Source organism: Phyllostomus discolor, chromosome 1 (genome assembly GCF_004126475.2).
Source record: "Phyllostomus discolor isolate MPI-MPIP mPhyDis1 chromosome 1, mPhyDis1.pri.v3, whole genome shotgun sequence".
NCBI classification, from domain to species: domain Eukaryota; kingdom Metazoa; phylum Chordata; class Mammalia; order Chiroptera; family Phyllostomidae; genus Phyllostomus; species Phyllostomus discolor.
The window spans coordinates 178883270-178895412 of NC_040903.2; the positions used below are offsets into that span (position 1 = coordinate 178883270).

The window sequence follows — 12143 nt, forward strand, 5'->3', positions numbered from 1 at the left end:
AACCACTTGTGTCCATTTTTGAGGTGCTGTCTTGGTGGTTATGGCCACAGTGCTAAATAACTATATGCTCATACTACTCTTTCTTGGTCTTAACTTCAAAGAGCATCTTTTGACTCTGCTATAAAAGTTGCCACATTTCTCCCTTCCAATTTTTGTTATGGCTTTATTTCTTCTTTTTTATAACTTTAAACAATATATTGAAACTGCTTTTTCTTGATCCTTAAAATTCAGTCTCTCCTGACCCTTCTTTTGCAAGCTGAAGAAATTGGATTATCTGCATTCCTTTCGTTTCTCCTCACCCTCCTTCCATTTTCCCTGCAGGGAAATAAACCACATCTGACTGAGGTGTGCCTGAGGCCAGACGCCTGGCCTCTGACCTTTCAGTCTGATTTACACACGATTAGTGCTGCTGGCCCTTTGACTACAAAGGTCTAGACTAATTCTCTGCTTTACTTTGAGAGCTTGTTTGTGGGTTAGATATGTCTTCATTTGCATCTGTAGGAACCTGGCTCTTTTTCCTTTGTGCGGACCTCAGAAAGAGAAAGATCCCTTTTTAATTTGGGAAATGGGTGAATACACATTGGCATTTGAATGTGGACGGTGCCTTGTGGGCATGTGATGCAAATAAGCAAAGGTCTCAGTGGTAGAGAAAGGATGTTGGCTTCTTGCCAGTCTGGCTGTCCCCATGTGGGAACTCAATGCTTGATCTCAGAGTGACCATCTGAGGCACATCTGAGCCTCGTGCTCTGGCAGCCTGACGTCTGTCCTCATTCTGTTGCCACATGAACAAACAGAGTGACCAGAGGACTGTCTGGGAGCTGGGGAAGTGGTGTTCTATTGCAAACTAGGGCTGAGACCTGAAGACCTTTCCTTTCTTTTGTAGAGCAGCCTACACTTTACCAAAGCCTCATGGCCACCTCCGCCAGCCCCTAGCTCTAACTAGGCGGGAGGGAAATGCGCTCCAATGTATGCTATGATATTGTGAAATATACAGTGTGATGTTGACTCTGGGGACAGCAATTTCATTGTTAGTTGGGTCACCTTCAAAGCTCTTAGCTTAGGCTCTTATTCTGCCCAAGAGTGATGCCTGCTATCCCAAGTTACTGGCTGCCTGAGCTCAGCTGCCCCATTTTTCTGTATCTTGTAACCCTTCCCTAGAATCTGCCCTGGACTCACATGGTTTGCAATGAGGGCACTACCTTTTTCAGCAAGAGACACCCTGTAGTTCTCCAAGAAGATGACTTTCAACTTGTTTCCAACAATGGGGTCATTGTTCACCACATCTGCCACAGAAGTGATCAGCTTTATGATCAGTTTGGCCATGTGATATCCTGGGGCAGCCTTGGGGAAGAAGGTCAAACATGATGACATAATGCAGCTATGAGGAAGTGGAGAAATGGCAAGAGATTTGAGCCCCCACATCCCCAGTGAACAGAATCGACTTACTTTGCCACCAATTATAACTGTTCTGGGCACAAATAACTTCTTAGGGTCTTTCTTAATGCCTGAAAAAGATGGAGAAGTGGATGGAACCCAGGATGGAGAGTGGCGCCCAGGGCTGCTTCCACCTCCAGGGGCAGCCGCTGCTACAGGGCTGACTCACGGTTGTACATTGTGATCACGTGCAGGCAGTTCAAGAGCTGCCGCTTGTACTCGTGGATCCTCTTCACCTGCACGTCAAACATGGAGGAAGGGTTGATCTTCACTTTGTACTCCTTTTCCAGGAACTGAGAAAACTTCAGCTTGTTCTCCTGTGGAAACAGTGCACAGTGCCCGAGTCCTTTTGACTGAGAACCACCATGTGGTCTCTTGTTAAAAATCGCAGCATAAACCCTCTAAGCTAGTGTCGGGGAAAGAACCCCCACCAGAAGCCTCACCTGCTTCACATTGGAGATTTCCCGGAGGAAGACGTCATCACCCAGGAAGTTGTGTAGCTTCCTCAGCTGGCTCAAGTCTTTCACGTAGTCTTCCCCGATTTTCTTTCAGTTTAAAGAAGAGGTGACTTTAGAGGGGGATGGCAATCAAGCCCAAAGGAGCAGTTTGTCACTGTGGTGAGTGCTCACACTCACTTACACCAGGATAGCTCACCTACCACACAACACACAGAGTGGCTTCACTCACAGAAGAGGCTAGAAATGGTGTGTGGGAAGACCACTTTGCTGGTATCTTGAATGTAGTTTCAGGGGTAGTAAGTGTTAAAAACAGAAATCTACCTAAAGGGGGTGACAAAGAACCCAGGTTCTACTAGTTATTTATATGACCTTTGTAATCCTCTTTGCCAAATAGAGTTATCATCTTCCATCTGTGTGCCATATGAACACTGTTAGCCAGGACCAGGTACATAATTTGTGGGGGCCCTTGTTCAAAAATTAAGAATTTCAAGATGAATGCAGCGAGAATTAAATCAAGCCCGGAGCCTTGTGGAACCACACGTGTCACACGCTGATGAAGCTGGCCCTGCCACAGATGGGTTCTGCAAAGTGCAAGTGCACTCATGCCTCTGGCCTTCCTGCTGGACCTCCCTCCCTCTCTGCACTTCCCAGTTACCTCTGCTATTAACTCTGCAAGTCCCGGGTTGCAGAGTAGGAGCCAGCGCCTTGGAGTGATCCCGTTGGTTTTATTCTGAAACTTATGTGGTTCTAGCTCACTGAAGTCCTTGAATCTGGAGACAGAAGAGACATCACTGAATTTGGCTGAAACAGCAGGTTCCTGCATGCATGATGAAGTTCACAGTTACGTTCAAGAAGCCAAGTGTAGGCTTAGAAAGATTAAATAAAGGAGGAGGGAGGAATGGCTGTCAATCTAAATAGAAATCCATGTGCAATTCAAAATAGTTACAAGAAAAACCCCAAATCCAATCACCTCCATATGATTTCCCAGCAGCGATATATAAACCAGACTTTTCAGCGGAATACTTTTTTTTTTTTGTTTGACTGCTATGCCTAGAACTAGGATTATCTAGACAGAAAGGCCTTTTTTCTTCTTTAAGAGAAGGGGACTTTGTATGGAAAAAATACTTTACAACATTTTGACGGGGTCTCTCATTTCCAAAGCCACCCTGAATGTACTAGCACTGTTTGTGAACAGACCAATGTCAGACCCACTGCCGTCAGAATGGAAGCTCACACTTGGGTCTTCACGATGTCGGAGTGGATTTTGGCCACGCCATTGACAGCATGGGAGCCCACAATGCAGAGATGGGCCATGTTGATCCTTTTGCCTCCTTCCTCTTCTATCAGAGACATCCTTCTCAGGCGGTCAATATCATTAGGAAACAAGGCTGCAATTTTCTAGCCAAAGGAAGAGAAAGGCCGCACTGTTCATTCAGGTTAAAAGTAACATTGAGATAATGTTGTTTACTTCCCAAGCAAACTCCTTGATGGAGTGAATATAAACCTCACTCCCACAGAGCAGGGCCAGTTAGCTTTAGGGAGATGCCACTCCTCTAGTTCAGCATTTTCAAAAAGATGTCTTTACCAGAGTCCCACCCACACTTGGATACTTTTGATGTATCAACGATTGAAAGATGTTTAGGTTTCAAGTTTGGTAAGAGGTAACACAGTAGCCACCCCACATCTCAAGACCTCATTCTCATAAAACGCTCAAAATGACTTACATCTAAATGCTTCTGATTTATCTCATAAATGATTTCCAAGTGTCGAGGAAGCAACTTCTCCACCAGCTGTACAGGCCAGCGCTCCAGGGCTTCTGGGAGCACCGTGTGGTTGGTGTAGGCGAAGGTCTTCTGGGTGATGTCCCACGCCTGAGGGAGAGGAAGGGCGGAGCTGCTTGGCTTCACACACCCCACCCCACAGGGCCAGACAGTTCCTCAGCTCCCGCCCATTCATAGCGGGACACGCATTTGCCAGAGGAGAACTGTTTGCATGCAGTGAGACACGCTTGGTTCCACTAGGTTCCTAAATGGTCCAGAGAGTGGGACATGTGACGGATAAAACTTAAGACAGCATGCTGATAAGTCTTCTCTACTCTTCTAATATATCTTTTATTTATTCAATAAACAAGATTTGAGGAATAAAAACTTAAGGAGTACTGCGAGATGGCACGAACTGTGTTTAAAATACTGACTTCCAAAGCAATGGGACGCTTTCAATTAGCTGTATCCTGAGGTTAGAGACTTAATTTAGAATCCTTTTAGACAAAACAAAAAAAAGATAAGTCCCTTTAGAAGTGTATTTATTTATTTCTTAGTCTTACTCACTGTAAAGCAGTAAAGAGAGAGAAATGTCAGCCACCAGGGCAAAGTTGACCTCTAACTGCTAAAGTTAGCAACAGTAACTTATTTTAAACAACTACAAAAGGAGCTTTTGGCAAAATCTCCCAACCACAGACATCCTGGTTAACTGAAAGAAAAAAGAGCCAAACTATTCAGACCTTAGACCAGGGCAATTTTTCAATATCCACAAAAATCCTCATCAGCTCAGGAATGGCGAGAGCAGGGTGAGTGTCGTTCAGCTGGATGGCGACCTGTGGCAGGAGGAGACATTACGGTGAAGGTGACTGATGGCCCCGCTCTGGCTTCCTTGACCTCATACATGCTGGGCGAAGGCCAAAGCAAATGCCCCCTTCCACAGAACACTTTAGTACACTGCACCTACTCCAGTCTTTTAGCACCGAAATAGAGGAGTAAACGTGACAGGAAGTCCTCGTCCCCTCAGCTGCCCCACCTGCGTTCACAGGCTGAATACTTGCCTGATCTGGAAAGGCATCAAATGCGGTTGTGGCACTATCCGTGGAGTCAGACTTGGAGGCTTTGAAACGTCGGATGACATCTTGCAAGGTAGCAGCCACCACAAAGTACTCCTGCTTCAGTCTTAGCTCCTTCCCTTCAAAAAACTTCAAGCCAGAGAGACTAAGTGAGAAGCTCATACTGTTACGTGTGGCCAAAACTTGGTGTCTCTGCCCAGAAAATTTTAAGGTGAAAGCCCATTGGACATCCAGTGGAAGACGGCAGGCTGGACACCAGGCATTCACCTTTGCTCTTTCCTGAAACTCCATTTAAATGACAGTAAGAGGATATTAAAAGGACATACTGATAAATGAAGGGGATGGGAGAGAAGACAATAACAACAACATTTTAGAAGCTGAAAAAACAGATGAGCGAAAACTGGGCCAGAAGAGGCAGGACTTAGTATTGGAAGAGAGCCAAAAAGCAACTCAGTTTACACATCGAAGCCCCCAAAGGCTCGGGAAATGACAGCACTGGGTCACCTTAGGAAGGAGGGGTGAAGACGGGGTATGGGTTGGTTGAGAGCCTGTCTAGGAAGCGGTAGCCTCAGACCTCATCCCAGTTCCCGCAGCGGGGCCAGCTCCTTGCCCAGTGGAAGCAGAAGCTGTTGGCGTTTCTGTGGAGATGGTAAAATAGGGTCTCTGGACTGGAGGGCAGCAGGTACAGGGGAAGGTGGGGTACCACCCCATAATGAAAATGGGAGGGAGGGGGTTAAGTGGAAGTTTGTGCACTGAATGTTGAGACTCTCAGTCTTCATTTCCCCACCAGATATCCGAGCACAGGCAGTCAGTATTATTCTACTGGGAAAGAAGCTGCAGGTCTTCTCTAGAGAACCTGGCCAGCCCAGAGGGAGACCTGAAGACACACTGACACAAGGTGCTCCCCAGGAAGCAGCCCCACCGGGTCACAGTGGGGTGAAGCCCAAAGACAGAAACCACCCCCCCAAGGATATAGAGTTACCCCAAAGCTTGTGGATACCCCTCTCTTAAACTTTACTGGGCAGCTAAGAATCACTAGACATCTAAGAAAACTTTGTAAAAGAAAGATGGAGGTTAGAATAATCAACAAACAAAAGCCAACTTGGAGGGCACAGAGATGAGGAAAAAAGAATATTATAAGAATACTACCAATATTCTCAGAGAGATTAGAAAAGAAAGTGTATTCAAGAAATAAGATTAAGATGCTTTAAGAAAATATCTAAAGAAAAAAAGATTACTTGGATGTTAAAACATGGTAGTCCAAATGAAAAACCCAATAGAAGGGTTGGGAGAAAGAGTTGTGACTGCCCAGAAAGCTGAGCAAGAAGACAAAGAAATGAAAAATGTAAGAAAAGGTAAGAAAACGAAAGGATTAGTTCTGTAGTGCTGTGTTCCCAGACTAAAAGGATACAGAGGTCCAATGAATGAAAAGAGACCCACACCAGACCACCCTATTCCCAAATTTAGTACACTTGGAAGTAGTTGGTTGAGGAAAGAAAAGGAGAGGTTGAGAGATGGTGGGAGGTGGGGGGAGAGATGGGTGGGGGAGACTAGAAGCTTTCAAAGGGAAAAAGCAGGATTCAAACAAAAGATCAAGAGAACCAGAATTGTGTCAACTGTAATTTAAAAGTTAAAAAAAATTTCTTTTAAACCAAGAACTGCATTGTACTTCTTAGCAATACTGAAAACTGGAAGAACATGAACAAAAAAATTTGAGTGTTCTACATCCAGGCAAACTATCAATGTGAGGATAGAATAAGATATTCTCCGATATGCAAAGACTCAAAAAACTTGACCTTATATACATGCTTTCCCAGGACACCCTTGGAGCATGTGTACTAGCAAAACAAAGTAGTAAACAAACAAACAAACAAACAAACAGAAAGATGTGAAAACAAATGATCACAGAACTTCAATGAGCACAGGGGTCCTCAGCGTAACGGAGAGATCACGAGATGACAGGGGAGCAGTTGACCAGTAGAGATCCAGAAGAAGCTTTTCAAAAACACCATGTTAAGAGAATACTGAATGTATTTGAATATAGTCAGAGAAAATTTCTACATCGAGATAGAATGAAGGATAAATTTGGGAAAAGTGCTTAAAACCAAAGCAAACAAAATAATTATTAACTCTAGGAAAAACAAAACCTTTTCAAGGAAACATAATCATTATATGATGACACACCATGTGCACAGATCAGCATCCTGAAGCATTTGTGAGGTTATTATAATGTGAACACTGATGAAGGTGCCAGTGAGAATTCTATGTCACCATGTTGAGAGAATGCAGGCAGGATACATGAGTTTGTGCGGTGAGGGTGGGAGTGTGCGTGAGGGGGTGAGCTGTGTTCTCATCTTCAACAGCGGGGAGTCAACGCACAATTGTAAAAATGGGCCAACCAGGAAGAAACAACAGCAGGTTATTAGAAATATGGAGGTAAAAATCCAGAAAATCAATTAAAAGCCAGGGGATATAGTTGCGTCTGGGAAGTGGGAAGAGGGGGACTATGTTTTTGTACAAGCCTCATAGAACTGTGTTTCTCTTTAAACTGTGTGCATGTTTAAGTTTGATAAAAATTTAAAAACCAAAATAAAAATTACAAGTCATTAATAGGAAACTGGGTTGATATCACCAATGAGATTTTATAGGTGGAATTTGGAATTTTATTTTTTTTAAAATTTCTTATGGTACTGTTTTATATTGCTTACGTTTTTTTCCCAAATGGCATGTATCATGGTGAAAATTATATTGAAATCATTACTCTTTAGAAAAGCACTACAAATCCACCCAAAATTAATGGACATTTATTGAGTTAGGGAATTTTTAATATCTTAGAAATGAAACGATTCAATATAATAGCTGACCTCAAGAAGTTCCAAGTAGTGAGGAGAGATGTGTAAATAAGGCTTTAAATAAAATATGATAATTAAAAAAATGTTATACTTTAGTACATATACAGTACTTTGGGAAACTGGGCACTCAGGTCATCTTTTGTCTGAGCCCTGAAAGGTGAAGAGGAATCTGTCGGAGGAGCACAGAGGGCCAGAGTGCTTGCTCCCCGCAGGCAGAGAAAGCTTGGGAAAGGCGTCTGGGTGAGAAGGAACAGGCAGGGCAAGCTGTTCTGCTCGTCTGGGACCTCACTGCCATGGCGAGATCATGGGGGGTGCATTGGAGAGCTCATGACTGCATTACTGAAGAACTTAGAGAGCACATCTGAGATTCTGTACATCTCTTATAGGTAATCAGAAGCATTTAAAGAGCTTTAAGCAAGACAGAAGTATCTGACTCATTGCAGAGGGAGGACAGATTCTTGGAAGAATACTGTCTGGACTAGATGGCCAAGTTGGGGAGAAAGAATGAGTTTATTCTTGTAATTACAGTATAAAAATGATTTATTAACTTGTAATTAGAAGCAAGCCTAACCTCGAGAGCTACCTTTTACTTAATAAACTTAGTCAAATTTGCACCTCATGTTAACTTAGTATATGCTGTCAATTGCTGTAGATGATTATTTCCAAGTAAATTTAGGTTTGGTCCTTACTGACAACAGAAGGATGAAGTTCAAGCCCCTTCAAGTTGAACAATCCCACAGGCTGGGTTTAGCTGGGCAGTATGGCCCCAAACTTGGAAGGATTCTTACTTTAATGACCATGAAATAGATCAACCTTTTGCTTTTGGGTCAGAGATTTCTCTGAAATGTACTGAAGTTACAATATTTCTTACAAAGGAAAAATAGCATACACTGCTAAGTTCTTGAATATGCTGCAGCAAACTTAATCCGCCTTAGAGACAGTGGTTTAACACCAAGTGAACATCTGGCCTTAAGGATCATTTATGTCCTTGTCCCCAAATCTTTGTTTTGTGCCATCTTTGTGGACTAGAGTTCTAATTTGGTTGCTTCTGAGATTATCTTTTTAAAAAGATATCATTATAGCTTCAAGAAAGTGATTTTACTCATGTAGAAGTAAGAGCTAAGTATATTTAAACCAAATAAAAACCCATGGCAGTCATCTAAGATCCAGTTCCAAGTGCTTTTTTTTAAGCTAAGCTATTCTTAATGTATAGAAATAATCACTCATAAGATGAAGTTTAAAGAGATGAATAAGTGGCATAAGAAATAAGTATTTCCTTCTGGGTCAGCTCTGAAGTCCATGACTCTACCTCACCTAGGGCCAGAGGGCTGGGAGAGGCCCATCATCGAGGGGAAGAGGCCAGGCAGGAAACCTCCAGGATAAGCGTGGGTGAAATTTCTTCAACTCATCTCTTATATCCAGGTTTGTTTGGAAATACACATACAGAACTTCCCAATTAGTCATGGGTCACTAATCAAGGGCAAAATACCAGCTCTGATTTCATGAACTGCACAAATTTGGTTTCCTTACTTGGGTGGGAGGAGAAATCTGGACAATTCAGGAAGAGATATGGAGATTATTTTGCACTGAAGAAACAAAATATTAAAGTGGTGTTTTATAGAGCTACTGAACAGGTGCTTCTAAAATAAGCTGCTTCTATTTCCACTGAGAAAGCAAGCTTGATCACTCACGTTATCATTGGGATAGAGGACCCGGGAGATGTTCTCGGCCAGGTTTCGGTCCAGCACGGCCTGAATGTAGTCTCCAATGTTAACTGAGGGGAAGGTTAGAAAAATGAATACATAGACAAGCCAGCTACTCTTATCAAAGTCCCTTGATCTCACCTGATGCTTGCGGTGTACCATGTGGGATTTCTAAAATTCCTAAAAATCCGAAAGGATTTCAGCAAACCTTTATGCTGTGATTCATAGGAGAGTTTAAGAAGACCAGACTGAATGAAGGACTGCTTTAACAATGTCCTCCACGCCTGCTCCTTCCTACAGCTGCTTAGCCCCTGAAGAGTTCAGGTCAGAAGCTCAAGGCTTTTTTCTTCAAGTTCAATTTGGTTCTAACTAGCAATCAGAAAGAAACCATTATGTCCTAGTCCCCAAGATCCTTGTTCTATGCCATCTTCTAGAGCAGGGGACTAACGTGCTCCCCGGATCAGGAAGATTAAGCACACACGTAGGGAGACAAGAGCCCATGTTGTACTCACAGTCTTGGAGGTTAAAGTCATTGGGGGCCCGAGCAGACCAGAGGCGCATGGTGTTGACGGTGTTATTCATGTACCCAGGCACTGGGGTATCATATGGCAAGGCCAGGACCACCTGTTGGATTGAAATGAAGCAGCTGCTCACTGTTTCCAGAAGGTGATGACAGGTTGAACAACAGGCTGGGAGACAGCTACTGGGATTCTGTTGCTGGCTCTATCACCAACTCAAATTGTGCGAGGCCTTAACCAAAACAAGGGTCCTAGGGCTGGGCCGAGGGGGCTTGGCATGGTATTAGGGGCCATTGTGGATCCTCCCCCTACTAGAACAATCTGGAAAGCTTGAACCATCCAAATGGATGGCTTTCTGTATCATTTCCATGTTGACTTCTCTATTCCTCTTGCCTTGATCTGGATGCAGATCTTTTTATTTTCAGATCAAGCCACCGCTCTAAGAATAATAAAATATGGTGTACAAAGTGACAAATGTGAATCTGTTCCCATTAAAAAATGTAATCAGGATAAATTTTAGTGTAGGTTATTCAATGATCTGATTTAAAAAATGGTAAAAATCAATGGAACATGAAATTTATGAAGATAGATTATATATGATATTTAAAATGCTATGCTAGATTTTTCCAAATTGCACAAAGAGGAGTTATTTTAGTGATTTGACAAATCAGCTGATAATTAGCTGAGATGGGTCTAAGAAGTAAGCTTTGGAAAATCTAGCTCAATCTTGGTGACAGTCACTGAAATAGAGAAGAACAGAAAAATGAACTGTGTTTCATGTGAATTTAAAATTTATGTGGGGAAATATAAAATTTATGCGGGGAAAGACTCATTTCTATTCCCTGCCTTATCAGAGTCAAATTCTAAGGAAGACACATGACATTAATTGAATCACTTGCCCTTCTCATTCTCTCTGGGGTCTGCTTCCCAGAGGACCTGAACTGACACAGAATGAAATTAACTGCTCAGTTTACTGGCAGCTGCCCACAGCTGTGTGACCTCATGCTCTCTGACCCTACCAGCTACAAATCTAGGGCTAATCACTGATGGCTTGGATAGATCCACAAAGTTCTGTGCTGCTTGGGTCATTCACCTTATATTACATCTGCCCCATAACCTTGCCTTTGTGGGCACAGAAAACACACTCTCCCTTAATTGAGTTTCTGGATATATTATGAAAATGTCTAGAGGTGCTTTGCAAATACAAAGCAGTTCAATAGTGGGACCTACGGTGCCAACAGAATGCTTCCAGCACTGAGCATGTAAAACTACCCATGTTTAAACACATCAGAAGTCCCTAGAAGTTTCAGACACCAAATCCACACCAAATACTTGCTAGTTTAATACCAAATACATGTATGAATTCTTTGGACATAATAACAATTGATTAATTTGCAGCTCTCCTGATCATATTTCTAACCAAGTACCACTTAGATTATTGTCTGTTTAACTAAAAAAGAGAGACTATCTTGAAATTACGGTATTAGTTTATTCCTTTTATCAGTAGACTATGACCTATTTTTAGCTTCTACTCTGTTATTTCATATGCTGAATAAATTCATGTTTAGCTAGGAAAACTCTCTTTTTTTAAAAAGTCTTATTTTTCTGAATGGTGAGTAGCTCTACCTGATTTAGCAGAACAGACTGTCAGTTTAAAAATCCAGCCACAACATGGGTCTGGGTGTTTCTAGGACACAAAATGAAACATTCATGGAGGATAATCCACGAATCCACGGAATTTAGTACTACAATACTGAGTATCATTCCCAATTTTGTTACATAAGAACAACATTAATGGATCTTTACCATTTTCTTTAAGCTTTTAAAGAATGACCTGTGATGCATCTTTTCCAGCCTGAGGTCATCTTTATTAAACAAGTATCTCAGGTGGAGGCTCTGATGACTGGATGGTGCAGTCCAGTAGTTAATAAAGGTTATTTATCAGGAAGTATGAAGACAGCAAAGCGTAAACCATCACTGGGCATGCTGAAAACAGAAGGGTTCAGTAACCAGGAAACGCTCCAGTCCAGTGGCAGAATAAATCTAGTGGCCATGAAGCAAGCACACTTGGTTGACACCAGCATTTTTCTGTAAGAGTGATTTGGCACAAGATAACAGAGTACATTTGGCAATATTTTGCATTATTTTTGACTTTGCAATGAACAGAAACTTTGGTAATTCTTCAAATAATTACTTCAGTTTAAAAATACCCCAGAGGAGTTATAAGTAAATAAATGTATGTGTGGTGATGGGATGAAGAAGGACATTTAAAATTATTCAATCTTGGTGTCAACAACTTTTTGTAAAATGGAGAGCTAAATACACTGGGATCATAGAATTGATTC

General features: G+C 42.3%; 1 protein-coding gene across 1 annotated transcript in view; it reads right to left on the reverse strand.

Moving 5' to 3' along the window:
• PYGL (glycogen phosphorylase L) overlaps positions 1-12143 on the reverse strand; it is a 37323-nt gene that overhangs the window by 5089 nt on the left and 20091 nt on the right. The window contains exons 6-16 of the mRNA XM_028505575.2: positions 9793-9904; positions 9269-9351; positions 4711-4854; positions 4393-4485; positions 3617-3763; positions 3127-3290; positions 2548-2662; positions 1878-1979; positions 1604-1751; positions 1447-1505; positions 1200-1341 (exon numbers count right to left, since the gene is read on the reverse strand). Coding sequence (XP_028361376.1) covers positions 1200-1341; positions 1447-1505; positions 1604-1751; positions 1878-1979; positions 2548-2662; positions 3127-3290; positions 3617-3763; positions 4393-4485; positions 4711-4854; positions 9269-9351; positions 9793-9904 — 1309 coding nt within the window. The remainder of the gene's footprint in view (positions 1-1199; positions 1342-1446; positions 1506-1603; positions 1752-1877; positions 1980-2547; positions 2663-3126; positions 3291-3616; positions 3764-4392; positions 4486-4710; positions 4855-9268; positions 9352-9792; positions 9905-12143) is intronic.